This window comes from Hemitrygon akajei, chromosome 2 (genome assembly GCF_048418815.1).
Source record: "Hemitrygon akajei chromosome 2, sHemAka1.3, whole genome shotgun sequence".
In the NCBI taxonomy this organism is placed as follows: Eukaryota; Metazoa; Chordata; class Chondrichthyes; order Myliobatiformes; family Dasyatidae; genus Hemitrygon; species Hemitrygon akajei.
In genome coordinates, this window is record NC_133125.1 from 53,858,517 (window position 1) to 53,876,286 (window position 17,770).

Genomic DNA, 17,770 nt, shown 5'->3' on the forward strand with positions numbered 1-17,770 from the left:
TATACCGACAATCACGCGGGAATGTAGTTAATTGAGCAAGTGAACTTTTATTTACATGCTAACTAGTGGTCTGAGTTAAGTACTCGTTATTTGCAAACGGCACTGAAACAGTCAAAGGGAACGAAGATGGCCTAATTTACCTACAGAAATTGTATTCCGCAACAAAGAATTGCCCAGGCAGTGGGTTGTGTCCGAGCATCTGTTTGTACAGAGTACAAAATGTTAACGTGAAGGTCATTAATGATTTTTGGCAAATCTAAAATATAGTTCTTACTTTAAGTGCCGTTTCACGCGAAATGGGAATTCAGGGGAAAACGCCAGCATGAAGTTTATGCACAGGCCATGCTTCAATAAAAATCCCTGGAGGAAGTGTGGCACCGAGAGTTACCATTGGACGGTTAGTACAATTCACTGACCAATCGCTTTCAGAGGCGGGTCTGCAGTTCAAGGCATCAAATAACAGAAGCAGGAATCGACTCCAACACTGTAACCTTCACTGTGTAGCGGTTTGCTACACCACAAGTGGGACACTAGACTAGAATGGCATGTTCCGCCTCCCAGCCTGTACTGACCCATATTTCACAAATATTCACTCCAGCCAAGAAATCTAAGGCCTCAACCCTTTTATTTCAAGAGACAGTCGCGACGCGTTTGAAGCTACAATTACAAGGTCAAAAGTGAGGCAAGCCTCACGTTCAGGGCAAATACTTAAAAGTTTAACGCTCCAATTGAGCCATCTATTGTTATCAAAAAGCAAACCATGCACAAAGCAAAACGAGACCTCACGCGTTTACATTAACTACACTCAGAAGTTGCTGAAAAGGCAGGTGGAGGGGCAAACCAGTGAAGGGGTTTCATTTACTCCCTTGCGCCTTACTGCGAAGAAAGACCTGAATGTGATCAATGGCACACCTACTTCAAGTCCACTGTAGCAACTTCAACATGTGCACTGGTTCATTCACGTCTTATACCTGCGACTAATTAGGAACCCAATCTATTCATTGGACATCGCAACGCTGGCGAGGGCTTGCATCATACCGCTCAGGTTAGGGAGCAGGCACACCTCATGGATTTGCACAGCAGCCTGATTTGCATTACAGTAAACACAAAGTACACTGCAGATGTTGTGGTCAAAGGAACATGAACAACAAGCCGGAGAAACTCAGCAGGTCAGGCAGCATCCGTGGAAACGAAGAGTCAACGTTTCAGGCCGAGACCCTTCGTCAGGACAGGACTGACGAAGGGTCTCGGCCCGAAACGTTGACTACTCGTTTCTACGGATGTTGCCTTACCAGCTGAGACCGTACAGCTTGTTGTGCTTGTTGATTTGCAGTATAATGGCCCACAAAAGACATGCTGCTGAAGGTCACATGAGCAACTAATCTAGTTTTAAACACTCATAATGATAGAAGTGTACAAGCATTGCCAACATTTAATTCTTTGGCAATAAAGTATCCTGTTCCAATTGAGAATCCCCAAATGTATTAGAATTGAGTTTCATGAACCGACTTAGAGCAGAAGCACTAACCCAAGTAGTTGAAATTCCAGACCTCTTAATCCAGAGTTGACTATGACTACATCCCCAGATCTAGTAGATTCAGCTCAATACTCACGACACACTTCTGGACTTTCATCTGATCCATCTGCACAGTCAGCATCCCCATCGCATTTCCACTTTCCAGCCACACAACGTCCATCACGGCATGTGAACTGAGAACTACCACAGGTTTTATTACCTAAGAAAATAGAATCCAGATTAGTACAAGACCCTGGGAGGATTAAACATGTAAGTGTTCTTTAAGCAACTGGATTATGCCAAAGTCACCTGTTTGTACACAAGGAACTCTATGGAAGTTTGGTAAAAACCTAGGTTTTCTACATCCTTAGAAACATTTAATTTTCGACCAAATTTTATTCATTGGATTAAATTACTTTATTTATTTCCCTCTGATCAGGTCCTTATTAATCTTCAGAATTCTAAACCCTATAAACTCCAACGTGGAACTAGACAAGGTTGTCTTTTGAGCCCTCTGCTTTTTGATTTGGCATTAGAGCCCTTAGCAATTGCTTTTCCAGAGTCTAAAGAGATTACTGGTATTTGAAGGAGAGGTATCATTCATAAAGTGTCCCCTCACCCCACCTTTTTCCATCCTGGCATGTTCTCCCTTCCTATCCAGACTTGAAGGGTCTCAGCCTGAAACATCAATTGTTTATTCATTTCCATAGATGCTGTTCCTCCAGTATTTTATGTGTTGCTTTAGATCGCCAACATCTACAGAATTTTCCGTGCTTGCAAGTCTACAACTAATTGTTCTTATACCTTACATATAGCAAAACCAAAGTAAAACACAAATACTGTGATCTTTTAATCTAAACACAGTATTGCAGGTGGAGACTGAAAGCCTGTTGTTGTTGTTCAACAGCTGATTCAGGTGTTCTCCCAATGTTGCTGTTGTTTCCCTGCACACATTATAATTTCATTATTAACACTATACAATAATTTTCACCATTAAGTACATGTGTGATGTACAAGTGTCAGACAAGGACTACTTACTGGTGGCATGCAAATTCAGAGTTGTGCATGGGGATCTCAAGCCATCTCATTATATATTCCAAAATCCAAAAAATAAAATTAAGTCCAATACACTTTAGGCCCAGGCATTTCAGAGATAATGGGTTCTCAACCTGTACTTCCTAACCAGAGACGTTTCTTGGCTGGTTCTTTCCATGTCGCTCACTTTCACGTGGTCCGCCCAAAACCTCCTTACCTCCAAGTTTCATTACATATTATATTGGTTATTTGTGCAAGACCAGGGTGAGCTACCTCAACAACTATTGCTCACATCTACTGTGATGAAGCACTTTGAGGGATAGTGATGGCTCAAATTTACTACCTGAGCAAGGACCTGGAGCTGCTGTCATTTTCCTGCCACCAGAACAGATCTATAGAAGACAAAAATCTGACTTGTGTAAGGAGTTTCTCCTTCTATGTTACTGCTGAGTCTAAGAAATTGGCTTCTTTGTTACGTCAACATTAAAAATGCTTCTTTGTTATGTTAACTGGTGAGAGAGCTTTCTCTCGCAGCTTGTTTGGGTTGTATTACTGATAACGAGAATTGTATTCATTTGTTAACCAATTGGGATAGCTGTTAGTCTTTCTTGTGGTCTCTGTGAGCTAGTGTTGCGTGAGCTTTTGGGGGGAAGGCGTGGGGGGTTTAGACAGAGAAGGCGCGATGCTGTAAGCTGGGCGACAGAACGGACACCGAGCGGGAGTCCGAGGCCCAGTGTTTTCAGTGAGGACAGATTCGTGTGGAGTGTCTGGTCGACTACTGTTGTTGGTCCCAGGCAACGAGTCGAGGAGGTCTGAAGGGGATTGAATGGTGCCAAGAAGAGTTTGTTAACTGAGCTCCAACGGTTGTGCACGAAGTGGTTGAACTTTGATAAGTTTGGCGCCTTTTACGTTTTCCTTTTATATTGTATCTCTATTAAGTACATAGTTCCAGTAAGATCTATAAAGTCTAATCATTTAATCGCATATGGTGTACTGTCTGTTATTTGGCGTGGTGGGGACATCACACAGCATCTACACAAGCTGATTACCCAGTTTGGAGAGGCCGAAGTCTGCTCCCCCTAGACGGAAGCGAGCTGAGTGAGCCTGAGGCTTACCGGGGACTACACTGTGGGGGCTTATCCAGGATTGGATTCTGTGGAAGCTGTGTGATCACCCTCTTTGAATTATGCATGCTGAGGGGATGGAAAGCTGGTGTGCCTCTGAGCGATTGGAAATAACTTCTCTTCCCTGATAATCACAGGTACACGGCAAGGACTGTGCTTCACCTACCATTCTGCACGTTACTGTAAAGCCAGGCAAAGCTCAGACAAATTTGCTGTTGACACCACCCCTCCTGGTAGAATCCCAGTTAGGGGGTGTACAGGGGTGAGATGAGCAGCTGGTTGAGTGGGGTCACAACAACCTTGCACTCAATGACAGAAAGAGCAAGGAACTGATTGTAGATTTCAGGACAAGGAAGTCGGAAGAAAACGAGAATCCTCAATGGGTGAAAAAGGTCAACAGCTTCAGCATAGAATGTTACAGCACAGTACAGGCCCATCAGCCCATAATGTTCTGCCAAACCTTTACCCTACTCCAAGGTCTAATTCTTTCCTCCCACATAGGCCTTCATTGTTCTATCACCCATGTGTCCAAGAGTCGTAAATGTCTGTAATGTCCCCACTTCCACCTGACAGCATAAAAACTGACCTCCCCACCAGACTTGCCTCCTGTCACCTTAAAATGTCTGTCCAGAATTCCATGCAAGATTCCCTAAATAACCTGGACATTTCCATCATGCATTTCCCCTTTTCTCCCAGTGCATTTGTTCCCAATTCACACTCCCAAGTTCCTCTCTAATTGCATCACGATGTCCCCATATTGTCTATTCCTATTCCTACGCCAAAGGTCAGGGAGTTGTGGTCACCGTCTCTGATATAGTCACCCAGAGAGATCTGACACCTGACCAGGTTCACTGTCTCGTGCCAGGCCATTCTGGATCTGGTTAGCAAATTTCTACAGGTGCACAGTGGACAGCGTTCTGACTGGTTGTATGGAGGCTTCAATGCACAGCATCGAAAGAGGCTGCACAGTCGCAGACTCAGCCACCTCTGTTGTGATCACACACCTCCCTACCAAAGAGGAAATCTTCAAAAGGTGCTGCCTCAAGAAGGCAGCATCCACCCTTAAGGAGCCTCACCACTCAAGAAATGCCCTCTTCTCATTGCTACCATCTGCAAGGTACAGGAGCCTGAAGACCCACACTCAACATTTTAACAACTAACACACCACCATCAGATTTCTAAACAGTCCATGAACACCATCTCCCCATTTCTGTTCTGCACTGTTTTTAAATGGTAACTCACTGTATTTTTGACTTCACTATTGCCACAGAACAACAGATTTTACAGTGTCAGTGATAATAAACCCGATTCTCATTTACAAACTAGGCCATCCCAACTGTACCCCTCACCCTGCTATTTTGAAGGACTTGTATTTGTTTCTCCAACACTTGCATATTTTCCTGGTCATCTACCCCACTCAGCAGTGTTTTGGGGAGGGGGCGAGCACCTTCACTTTGCTGCCAGCTTTATTCCCATTGCAACATTCATGGGACTGTTCAATCCTCAGTTTCTGGTCTACACCTTCAGCTCTTCATGAAGTCCCATACGAAGGACTGAAGGAACTGCCCTAAAGCAGCAAGGATTGACCTTTAACCCCTTCCACAATCTGGGAATGGGAAACATTTCTGGCAGGCTAAGCAGCTGCTCACTTGTGAAGTGCACGGAGAATCATTGCCTGCAAAATGATGAATCATTTGATGTACAAGGGAAAGCCTCCATTTGTCTTTATCAATTCTTTAGCCATTGGCCTTAGGTTGCCGGCATCCTAATCTTTCAAGTGTCATTATAATCCTCAGCAACTTCAAATAATCAGCCTTTCTTTATACCGACAATCACGCGGGAATATAGTTAATTGAGCAAGTGAACTTTTATTTACATGCTAACTAGTGGTCTGAGTTAAGTACTCGTTATTTGCAACCAGCACCTAAACAGTCAAAGGGAACGAAGATGGCCTAATTTATCTACAGCAATTGTATTCCGCAACAAAGAATTGCCCAGGGAGCGGGTTGTGTCTGAGGGTCTGTTTGTACACAGTGCAAAAATGTTAACGTGAAGGTCATTAATGATTTTTGGCAAATCTAAAAGGTAGTTCTTACTTTAAGTGCCGTTTCACGCGAAATGGGAATTCAGGGGAAAACGCCAGCATGAAGTTTATGCACAGGCCATGCTTCAATAAAAATCCCTGGAGGAAGTGCGGCACCGAGAGTTACCATTGGACAGTTAGTACAATTCGCTGACCAATCGCTTTCAGAGGCGGGGCTATGGTTCAAGGCATCAAATAACAGAAGCAGGAATCGAGTCCAACACGGTAACCTTCACGGTGTAGCGGTTTGCTACACCACAAGTGGGACACTAGACTAGAATGGCATGTTCCGCCTCCCAGCCTGTACTGACCCATATTTCACAAATATTCACTCCAGCCAAGAAATCTAAGGCCTCAACCCTTTTATTTCAAGAGACAGTCGCGACGCGTTTGAAGCTACAATTACAAGGTCAAAAGTGAGGCAAGCCTCACGTTCAGGGCAAATACTTAAAAGTTTAACGCTCCAATTGAGCCATCTATTGTTATCAAAAAGCAAACCATGCACAAAGCAAAACGAGACCCCACGCTTTTACATTAACTACACTCAGAAGTTGCTGAAAAGGCAGGTGGAGGGGCAAACCAGTGAAGGGGTTTCATTTACTCCCTTGCGCCTTACTGCGAAGAAAGACCTGAATGTGATCAATGGCACACCGACATCAAGTCCACTGTCGCATCTTCAACATGTGCACTGGTTCATTCACGTCTTATACCTGTGACTAATTAGGAACCAATCTATTCATTGGACATCGCAACGCTGGCGAGGGCTTGCATCATACCGCTCAGGTTAGGGAGCAGGCACACCTCATGGATTTGCACAGCAGCCTGATTTGCATTACAGTAAACACAAAGTACACTGCAGATGTTGTGGTCAAAGGAACATGAACAACAAGCCGGAGAAACTCAGCAGGTCGGGCAGCATCCGTGGAAACGAACAGTCAACGTTTCGGGACGAGAACCTTCGTCAGGACAGGACTGACGAAGGGTCTCGGCCCGAAACGTTGACTACTCGTTTCCGCGGATGTTGCCTGACCAACTGAGTCCCTCCAGCTTGTTGTGCTTGTTGATTTGCAGTATAATGGCCCAAAAAAGACATGCTGCTGAAGGTCACATGAACAACTAATCTAATTTTAAACACCCATAATGATAGAAGTGCACAAGCATTGCCAACATTTAATTTTTTGGCAATAAATTATCCTGTTCCAATTGAGAATCCCCAAATGTATTAGACCTGAGTTTCATGAACCAACTTAGAGCAGAAACACTAACCCAAGTAGTTGAAATTCCAGACCTCTTAATCCAGAGTTGACTATCACTACATCCCCATATCTAGTAGATTCAGCTCAATACTCACGACACACTTCTGGACTTTCATCTGATCCATCTGCACAGTCAGCAACCCCATCACATTTCCGCTTTCCAGTCACACAACGTCCATCACGGCATGTGAACTGAGAGCTACCACAGGTTTTATTACCTAAGAAAATAGAATCCAGATTAGTACAAGACCCTGGGAAGATTAAACGTGTAAGTGTTCTTTAAGCAACTGGATTATGCCAAAGTCACCTGTTTGTACACAAGGAACTCTATGGAAGTTTGGTAAAAACCTAGGTTTTCTACATCCTTAGAAAAATTAAATTTGGACCAAATTTTATTCATTGGATTAAATTACTTTATTTATTTCCCTCCGCTCAGGTCCTTATTAATCTTCAGAATTCTAAACCCTATAAACTCCAACGTGGAACTAGACAAAGTTGTCCTTTGAGCCCTCTGCTTTTTGATTTGGCATTAGAGCCCTCAGCAGTTGCTTTTCCAGAGTCTAAAGAGATTACTGGTATTTTAAGGAGAGGTACCATTCATAAAGTGTCCCCTCACCCCACCTTTTACCATCCTGGCACGTTCTCCCTTCCTATCCAGACTTGAAGGGTCTCAGCCTGAAACATCAATTGTTTATTCATTTCCATAGATGCTGTTCCTCCAGTATTTTATGTGTTGCTTTAGATCGCCAACATCTACAGAAATTTCCGTGCTTGCAAGTCTACAACTAATTGTTCTTATACCTTACATATAGCAAAACCAAAGTAAAACACAAATACTGTGATCTTTTAATCTAAACACAGTATTGCAGGTGGAGACTGAAAGCCTGTTGTTGTTGTTCAACAGCTGATTCAGGTGTTCTCCCAATGTTGCTGTTGTTTCCCTGCACACATTATAATTTCATTATTAACAGTATACAATAATTTTCACCATTAAGTACATGTGTGATGTACAAGTGTCAGACAAGGACTACTTACTGGTGGCATGCAAATTCAGAGTTGTGCATGGGGATCTCAAGCCATCTCATTATATATTCCAAAATCCAAAAAATAAAATTAAGTCCGAAACACTTTAGGCCCCAGGCATTTCAGAGATAATAGGTACTCAACCTGTACTTCCTAACCAGAGACGTTTCTTGGCTGGTCCTTTCCATGTCGCTCACTTTCACGTGGTCCGCCCAAAACCTCCTTACGACCTCCAAGTTTTATGACATATTATACTGGTTATTTGTGCAAGACCAGGGTGAGCTACCTCAACAACTATTGCTCACATCTACTGTGATGAAGCACTTTGAGGGATAGTGATGGCTCAAATTCACTACCTGAACAAGAACCTGGAGCTGTTGTAATTTGCCCGCCACCACAACAGATCTATAGCAGACAAAAATCTGACTTGTGTAAGGAGTTTCTCCTTCTATGTTACTGCTGAGGCTAATAAAATGGCTTCTTTGTTACGTCAACATTAAAAATGCTTCTTTGTTATGTTAACTGGTGAGAGAGCTTTCTCTCACAGCTTGTTTGGTTTGTATTACTGATAAGGAGAATTGTATTCATTTGTTAACCTATTGGGATAGCTGTTAGTCTTTCTTGTGGTCTCTGTGTGCTAGTGTTGCGTGAGCTTTTGGTGGGGGAAGACGTGGGGGGATTTAGAGAGAGAAGGCGCGATGCTGTAAGCTGAGCGACGGAACGGACGTCGAGCAGGAGTCCGAGGCCCAGTGTTTTCGGCGAGGACAGATTCGTGTGGAGCATCTGGTCGACCACTGTTGTTGGTCCCAGGCGGCGGGTCGAGGAGGTCTGAGGGGATTGAATGGTGCCAAGAAGACTTCGTTAACTGAGCTCCAACGGTTGTGCACGAAGTGGTTGAACTTTGATAAGTTTTGCGCCTTTTACGTTTTCCTTTTATATTGTACCTCTATTAAGTACATAGTTCCAGTAAGATATATAAAGTGTAATCATTTAATCGCATATGGTGTACTGTGTGTTTTTGGGCGAGGCGGGGACATCACACAGCATCTACACAAGCTGATTACCCAGTTTGGTGGGGCCGAAGGCTGCTCCCCCTAGACGGTAGCGAGCTGAGTGAGCCTGAGGCTTACCGGGGACTACACTGTGGGGGCTTATCCAGGATTGGATTCTGTGGAAGCTGTGTGATCGCCCTCTTTAAATTATGCATGCTGCGGGTATGGAAAGCTGGTGTGCCTCTGTGCGATTGGAAATAACTTCTCTTCCCTGATAATCACAGGTACACGTCAAGGACTGTGCTTCACCTACCATTCTGAACGTTACTGTAAAGCCAGGCAAATCTCAGACAACAGCTATAAATTTCCTGTTGACAAAACCGCTGCTGGTAGAATCCCAGTTAGGGGGTGTACAGGGGTGAGATGAGCAGCTGGTTGAGTGGGGTCACAACAACCTTGCACTCAATGACAGAAAGAGCAAGGAACTGATTGTGGATTTCAGGACAAGGAAGTCGGAAGAACACGAGAATCCTCAATGGGTGAAAAAGATCAGCAGCTTCAGCATAGAATGTTACAGCACAGAACAGGCCCTTCAGCCCATAATGTTCTGCCAAACCTTCACCCTACTCCAAGGTCTAATTCTTTCCGCCCACATAGGCCTTCATTGTTCTATCACCCATGTGTCCAAGAGTCGTAAATGTCTGTAATGTTCCCACCTCCACCTGACAGCATAAAAACTGACCACCCCCCCAGACTTGCCTCCTGTCACCTTAAAATGTCTGTCCAGAATTCCATGCAAGTATTCCCAAAATAACCTGCACATTTCCATCCTGCATTCCCTCTTTGTCGCAGTACATCTGTTCCCAATTCACACTCCCACGTTCCTCTCTAATTGCATCACGATGTCCCCATATTGTCTATTCCTATTCCCACGGCAAAGGTCAGGGAGTTGTGGTCACCGTCTCTGATATAGTCACCCAGAGAGATCTGACACCTGACCAGGTTCACTGTCTCGTGCCAGGCCATTCTGGATCTGGTTAGCAAATTTCTACAGGTGCACAGTGGACAGCGTTCTGACTGGTTGTATGGAGGCTTCAACGCACAGCATCGAAAGAGGCTGCAGAGAGTCACAAGCTCAGCCAGCTCCGTTATGATCACACACCTCCCTACCAAAGAGGAAATCTTCAAAAGGTGCTGCCTCAAGAAAGCAGCATCCACCCTTAAGGAGCCTCACCACTCAAGAAATGCCCTGTTCTCATTGCTACCATCTGCAAGGTACAGGAGCCTGAAGACCCACACTCAACATTTTAACAGCTAACACACCACCATCAGAATTCTAAAGAGTCCATGAACACCATCTCCCCATTTCTGTTTTGCACTGTTTTTAAAATGGTAACTCACTGTATTTTTGTCTTCACTACTGCCACAAAACAACAGATTTTACAGTGTCAGTGATAATATACCCGATTCTCATTTACAAACTTGGCCATCCCAACTGTACCCGTCACCCTGCTATTTTGAAGGACTTGTATAGTTTCTCCAACACTTGCATATTTTCCTGGTCATCTACCCAACTCAGCAGTGTTTTGGGGAGGGGGCGAGCACCTTCACTTTGCTGCCAGCTTTATTCCCATTGCAACATTCATGGGATTGTTCAATCCTCAGTTTCTGGTCTACACCTTCAGCTCTTCATGAAGTCCCATACGAAGGACTGAAGGAACTGCCCTAAAACAGCAAGGATTGACCTTTAACCCCTTCCACAATCTGGGAATGGGAAACATTTCTGGCAGGCTAAGCAGCTGCTCACTTGTGAAGTGCATGGAGAATCATTGCCTGCAAAATGATGATTCATTTGATGTACAAGGGAAAGCCTCCATTTGTCTTTATCAATTCTTTAGCCATTGGCCTTAGGTTGCCGGCATCCTAATTTTTCAAGTGTCATTATAATCCTCAGCAACTTCAAATAATCAGCCTTTCTTTATACCGACAATCACGTGGGAATGTAGTTAATTGAGCAAGTGAACTTTTATTTACATGCTAACTAGTGGTCTGAGTTAAGTACTCGTTATTTGCAACCGGCACTGAAACAGTCAAAGGGAATGAAGATGGCCTAATTTACCTACAGAAATTGTATTCCGCAACAAAGAATTGCCCAGGCAGTGGGTTGTGTCCGAGCATCTGTTTGTACAGAGTACAAAATGTTAACGTGAAGGTCATTAATGATTTTTGGCAAATCTAAAATGTAGTTCTTACTTTAAGTGCCGTTTCACGCGAAATGGGATTTCAGGGGATAACGCCAGCATGAAGTTTATACACAGGCCATGCTTCAATAAAAATCCCTGGAGGAAGTGTGGCACCGAGAGTTACCATTGGACGGTTAGTACAATTCACTGACCAATCGCTTTCAGAGGCGGGTCTGCGGTTCAAGGCATCAAATAACAGAAGCGGGAATCGAGTCCAACACAGTAACCTTCACTGTGTAGCGGTTTGCTACACCACAAGTGGGACACTAGACTAGAATGGCATGTTCCGCCTCCCTGCCTGTACTGACCCATATTTCACAAATATTCACTCCAGCCAAGAAATCTAAGGCCTCAACCCTTTTATTTCAAGAGACAGTCGCGACGCGTTTGAAGCTACAATTACAAGGTCAAATGTGAGGCAAGCCTCAAGTTCAGGGCAAATACTTAAAAGTTTAACGCTCCAATTGAGCCATCTATTGTTATCAAAAAGCAAACCATGCACAAAGCAAAACGAAACCCCACGCGTTTACATTAACTACACTCAGAAGTTGCTGAAAGGGCAGGTGGAGGGGCAAACCAGTGAAGGGGTTTCATTTACTCCCTTGCGCCTTACTGCGAAGAAAGACCTGAATGTCATCAATGGCACACCGACATCAAGTCCACTGTCGCATCTTCAACATGTGCACTGGTTCATTCACGTCTTATACCTGCGACTAATTAGGAACCCAATCTATTCATTGGACATCGCAACGCTGGCGAGGGCTTGCATCATACCGCTCAGGTTAGGGAGCAGGCACACCTCATGGATTTGCACAGCAGCCTGATTTGCATTACAGTAAACACAAAGTACACTGCAGATGTTGTGGTCAAAGGAACATGAACAACAAGCCGGAGAAACTCAGCAGGTCAGGCAGCATCCGTGGAAACGAACAGTCAATGTTTCAGGCCGAGACCCTTCGTCAGGACAGGACTGACGAAGGGTCTCGGCCCGAAACGTTGACTACTCGTTTCTACGGATGTTGCCTTACCAGCTGAGTCCCTCCAGCTTGTTGTGCTTGTTGATTTGCAGTATAATGGCCCAGTAAATACATGCTGCTGAAGGTCACATGAGCAACTGATCTAGTTTTAAACACCCATAATGATAGAAGTGTACAAGCATTGCCAACATTTAATTCTTTGGCAATAAAGTATCCTGTTCCAATTGAGAATCCCCAAATGTATTAGAATTGAGTTTCATGAACCGACTTAGAGCAGAAGCACTAACCCAAGTAGTTGAAATTCCAGACCTCTTAATCCAGAGTTGACTATGACTACATCCCCAGATCTAGTAGATTCAGCTCAATACTCACGACACACTTCTGGACTTTCATCTGATCCATCTGCACAGTCAGCATCCCCATCGCATTTCCACTTTCCAGCCACACAACGTCCATCACGGCATGTGAACTCAGAACTACCACAGGTTTTATTACCTAATAAAATAGAATCCAGATTAGTACAAGACCCTGGGAGGATTAAACATGTAAGTGTTCTTTAAGCAACTGGATTATGCCAAAGTCACCTGTTTATACACAAGGAACTCTATGGAAGTTTGGTAAAAACCTAGGTTTTCTACATCCTTAGAAAAATTTAATTTTCGACCAAATTTTATTCATTGGATTAAATTACTTTATTTATTTCCCTCCGCTCGGGTCCTTATTAATCTTCAGAATTCTAAACCCTATAAACTCCAACGTGGAACTAGACAAGGTTGTCCTTTGAGCCCTCTGCTTTTTGATTTGGCATTAGAGCCCTTAGCAATTGCTTTTCCAGAGTCTAAAGAGATTACTGGTATTTGAAGGAGAGGTACCATTCATAAAGTGTCCCCTCACCCCACCTTTTTCCATCCTGGCACATTCTCCCTTCCTATCCAGACTTGATGGGTCTCAACCTGAAACATCAATTGTTTATTCATTTCCATAGATGCTGTTCCTCCAGTATTTTATGTGTTGCTTTAGATCGCCAACATCTACAGAAATTTCCGTGCTTGCAAGTCTACAACTAATTGTTCTTATACCTTACATATAGCAAAACCAAAGTAAAACACAAATACTGTGCTTTTAATCAAAACACAATATTGCAGGTGGAGACTGAAAGCCTGTTGTTGTTGTTCAACAGCTGATTCAGGTGTTCTCCCAATGTTGCTGTTGTTTCCCTGCACACATTATTATTTCATTATTAACACTATACAATAATTTACACCATTAAGTACATGTGTGATGTACAAGTGTCAGACAAGGACTACTTACTGGTGGCATGCAAATTCAGAGTTGTGCATGGGGATCTCAAGCCATCTCATTATATATTCCAAAATCCAAAAAATAAAATTAAGTCCGAAACACTTTAGGCCCCAGGCATTTCAGAGATAATAGGTACTCAACCTATACTTCCTAACCAGAGACGTTTCTTGGCTGGTCCTTTCCATGTCGCTCACTTTCACGTGGTCCGCCCAAAACCTCCTTACCTCCAAGTTTCATGACATATTATACTGGTTATTTGTGCAAGACCAGGGTGAGCTACCTCAACAACTATTGCTCACATCTACTGTGATGAAGCACTTTGAGGGATTGTGATGGCTCAAATTTACTACCTGAGCAAGGACCTGGAGCTGCTGTCATTTTCCTGCCACCACAACAGATCTATAGCAGACAAAAATCTGACTTGTGTAAGGAGTTTCTCCTTCTATGTTACTGCTGAGGCTAAGAAATTGGCTTCTTTGTTACGTCAACATTAAAAATGCTTCTTTGTTATGTTAACTGGTGAGAGAGCTTTCTCTCGCAGCTTGTTTGGGTTGTATTACTGATAAGGAGAATTGTATTCATTTGTTAACCAATTGGGATAGCTGTTAGTCTTTCTTGTGGTCTCTGTGTGCTAGTGTTGCGTGAGCTTTTGGGGGGGAATGCGTGGGGGGTTTAGACAGAGAAGGCACGATGCTGTAAGCTGGGTGACGGAACGGACGCCGAGCGGGAGTCCGAGGCCCAGTGTTTTCGGCGAGGACAGATTCGTGTGGAGTGTCTGGTCGACCACTGTTGTTGGTCCCAGGCGGCGGGTCGAGGAGGTCTGAGGGGATTGAATGGTGCCAAGAAGACTTCGTTAACTGAGCTCCAATGGTTGTGCACGAAGTGGTTGAACTTTGATAAGTTTGGCGCCTTTTACGTTTTCCTTTTATATTGTATCTCTATTAAGTACATAGTTCCAGTAAGATCTATAAAGTCTAATCATTTAATCGCATATGGTGTACTGTGTGTTATTTGGCGAGGTGGGGACATCACACAGCGTCTACACAAGCTGATTACACAGTTTGGAGAGACCGAAGTCTGCTCCCCCTAGACGGAGCGAGCTGAGTGAGCCTGAGGCTTACCGGGGACTACACATTGGGGGCTTATCCAGGATTGGATTCTGTGGAAGCTGTATGATCACCCTCTTTGAATTATGCATGCTGAGGGGATGGAAAGCTGGTGTGCCTCTGTGCGATTGGAAATAACTTCTCTTCCCTGAGAGTCACAGGTACACGGCAAGAACTGTGCTTCACCTACCATTCTGAACGTTACTGTAAAGCCAGGCAAAGCTCAGACACCAGCTATAAATTTGCTGTTGACACCACCCCTGCTGGCAGAATCTCAGTTAGGGGGTGTACAGGGGTGAGATGAGCAGCTGGTTGAGTGGGGTCACAACAACCTTGCACTCAATGACAGAAAGAGCAAGGAACTGATTGTGGATTTCAGGACAAGGAAGTCGGAAGAACACGAGAATCCTCAATGGGTGAAAAAGGTCAGCAGCTTCAGCATAGAATGTTACAGCACAGTACAGGCCCTTCAGCCCATAATGTTCTGCCAAACCTTTACCCTACTCCAAGGTCTAATTCTTTCCTCCCACATAGGCATTCATTTTTCTATCACCCATGTGTCCGAGTTGTAAATGTCTGTAATGTCCCCACCTCCACCTGACAGCATCAAAACTGACCTCCGCCTCAGACTTGCCTCCTGTCACCTTAAAATGTCTGTCCAGAATTCCATGCAAGATTCCGTAAATAACCTGGACATTTCCATCATGCATTTCCCCCCTTTGTCCCAGTACATTTGTTCCCAATTCACACACCCAAGTTCCTCTCTAATTGCATCACGATGTCCCCATATTGTCTATTCCTATTCCCACGGCAAAGGTCAGGGAGTTGTGGTCACCGTCTCTGATATAGTCACCCAGAGAGATCTGACACCTGACCAGGTTCACTGTCTTGTGCCAGGCCATTCTGGATCTGGTTAGCAAATTTCTACAGGTGCACAGTGGACAGCGTTCTGACTGGTTGTATGGAGGCTTCAACGCACAGCATCGAAAGAGGCTGCAGAGTCACAGACTCAGCCACCTCTGTTGTGATCACACACCTCCATACCAAAGAGGAAATCTTCAAAAGGTGCTGCCTCAAGAAGGCGGCATCCACCCTTAATGAGCCTCACCACTCAAGAAATGCCCTCTTCTCATTGCTACCATCTGCAAGGTACAGGAGCCTGAAGACCCACACTCAACATTTTAACAGCTAACACAACACCATCAGATTTCTAAACAGTCCATGAACACCATCTCCCCATTTCTGTTCTGCACTGTTTTTAAAATGGAAACTAATTGTATTTTTGTCTTCACTACTGCCACAAAACAACAAATTTTACAGTGTCAGTGACAATAAACCTGATTCTCATTTACAAACTTGGCCATCCCAACTGTACCCCTCACCCTGCTATTTTGAAGGACTTGTATTTGTTTCTCCAACACTTGCATATTTTCCTGGTCATCTACCCCACTCAGCAGTGTTTTGGGGAGGGGACGAGCACCTTCACTTTGCTGCCAGCTTTATTCCCATTGCAACATTCATGGGACTGTTCAATCCTCAGTTTCTGGTCTACACCTTCAGCTCTTCATGAAGTCCCATACGAAGGACTGAAGGAACTGCCCTAAAGCAGCAAGGATTGACCTTTAACCCCTTCCACAATCTGGGAATGGGAAACATTTCTGGCAGGCTAAGCAGCTGCTCACTTGTGAAGTGCATGGAGAATCATTGCCTGCAAAATGATGATTCATTTGATGTACAAGGGAAAGCCTCCATTTGTCTTTATCAATTCTTTAGCCATTGCCCTTAGGTTGCCGGCATCCTAATTTTTCAAGTGTCATTATAATCCTCAGCAACTTCAAATAATCAGCCTTTCTTTATACCGACAATCACGTGGGAATGTAGTTAATTGAGCAAGTGAACTTTTATTTACATGCTAACTAGTGGTCTGAGTTAAGTACTCGTTATTTGCAACCGGCACCGAAACAGTCAAAGGGAACGAAGATGGCCTAATTTACCTACAGAAATTGTATTCCGCAACAAAGAATTGCCCAGGGAGCGGGTTGTGTCCGAGCATCTGTTTGTACAGAGTGCAAAAATGTTAACGTGAAGGTCATTAATGATTTTTGGCAAATCTAAAAGGTAGTTCTTACTTTACGTGCCGTTTCACGCGAAATGGGAATTCAGGGGAAAACGCCAGCATGAAGTTTATGCACAGGCCATGCTTCAATAAAAATCCCTGGAGGAAGTGTGGCACTGAGAGTTACCATTGGACGGTTAGTACAATTCGCTGACCAATCGCTTTCAGAGGCGGGTCTGCGGTTCAAGGCATCAAATAACAGAAGCAGGAATCGAGTCCAACATGGTAACATTCACGGTGTAGCGGTTTGCTACACCACAAGTGGGACACTAGACTAGAATGGCATGTTCCGCCTCCCTGCCTGTACTGACCCATATTTCACAAATATTCACTCCAGCCAAGAAATCCAAGGCCTCAACCCTTTTATTTCAAGAGCCAGTCGCGACGCGTTTGAAGCTACAATTACAAGGTCAAAAGTGAGGCAAGCCTCAAGTTCAGGGCAAATACTTAAAAGTTTAACGCTCCAATTGTTATCAAAAAGCAAACCATGCGCAAAGCAAAACGAGACCCCACGCGTTTACATTAACTACACTCAGAAGTTGCTGAAAGGGCAGGTGGAGGGGCAAACCAGTGAAGGGGTTTCATTTACTCCCTTGCGCCTTACTGCGAAGAAAGACCTGAATGTCATCAATGGCACACCGACATCAAGTCCACTGTAGCAACTTCAACATGTGCACTGGTTCATTCACGTCTTATACCTGCGACTAATTAGGAACCAATCTATTCATTGGACATTGCAAAGCTGGCGAGGGCTTGCATCATACCGCTCAGGTTAGGGAGCAGGCACACCTCATGGATTTGCACAGCGGCCTGATTTGCATTATAGTAAACACAAAGTACACTGCAGATGTTGTGGTCAAAGGAACATGAACAACAAGCCGGAGAAACTCAGCAGGTCAGGCAGCATCCGTGGAAACGAACAGTCAACGTTTCAGGCCAAGACCCTTCGTCAGGACAGGACTGACGATGACCAGATCTAGTAGATTCAGCTCAATAC

General features: G+C 44.2%; 1 protein-coding gene across 1 annotated transcript in view; it reads right to left on the minus strand.

The window, feature by feature from the left end:
• LOC140720674 (uncharacterized) overlaps positions 1-17,770 on the minus strand; it is a 189,719-nt gene that overhangs the window by 61,593 nt on the left and 110,356 nt on the right. The window contains 3 exon segments of the mRNA XM_073035523.1: positions 1,614-1,736; positions 7,110-7,232; positions 12,622-12,744. Of these exon segments, the coding sequence (XP_072891624.1) occupies positions 1,614-1,736; positions 7,110-7,232; positions 12,622-12,744 (369 nt within the window).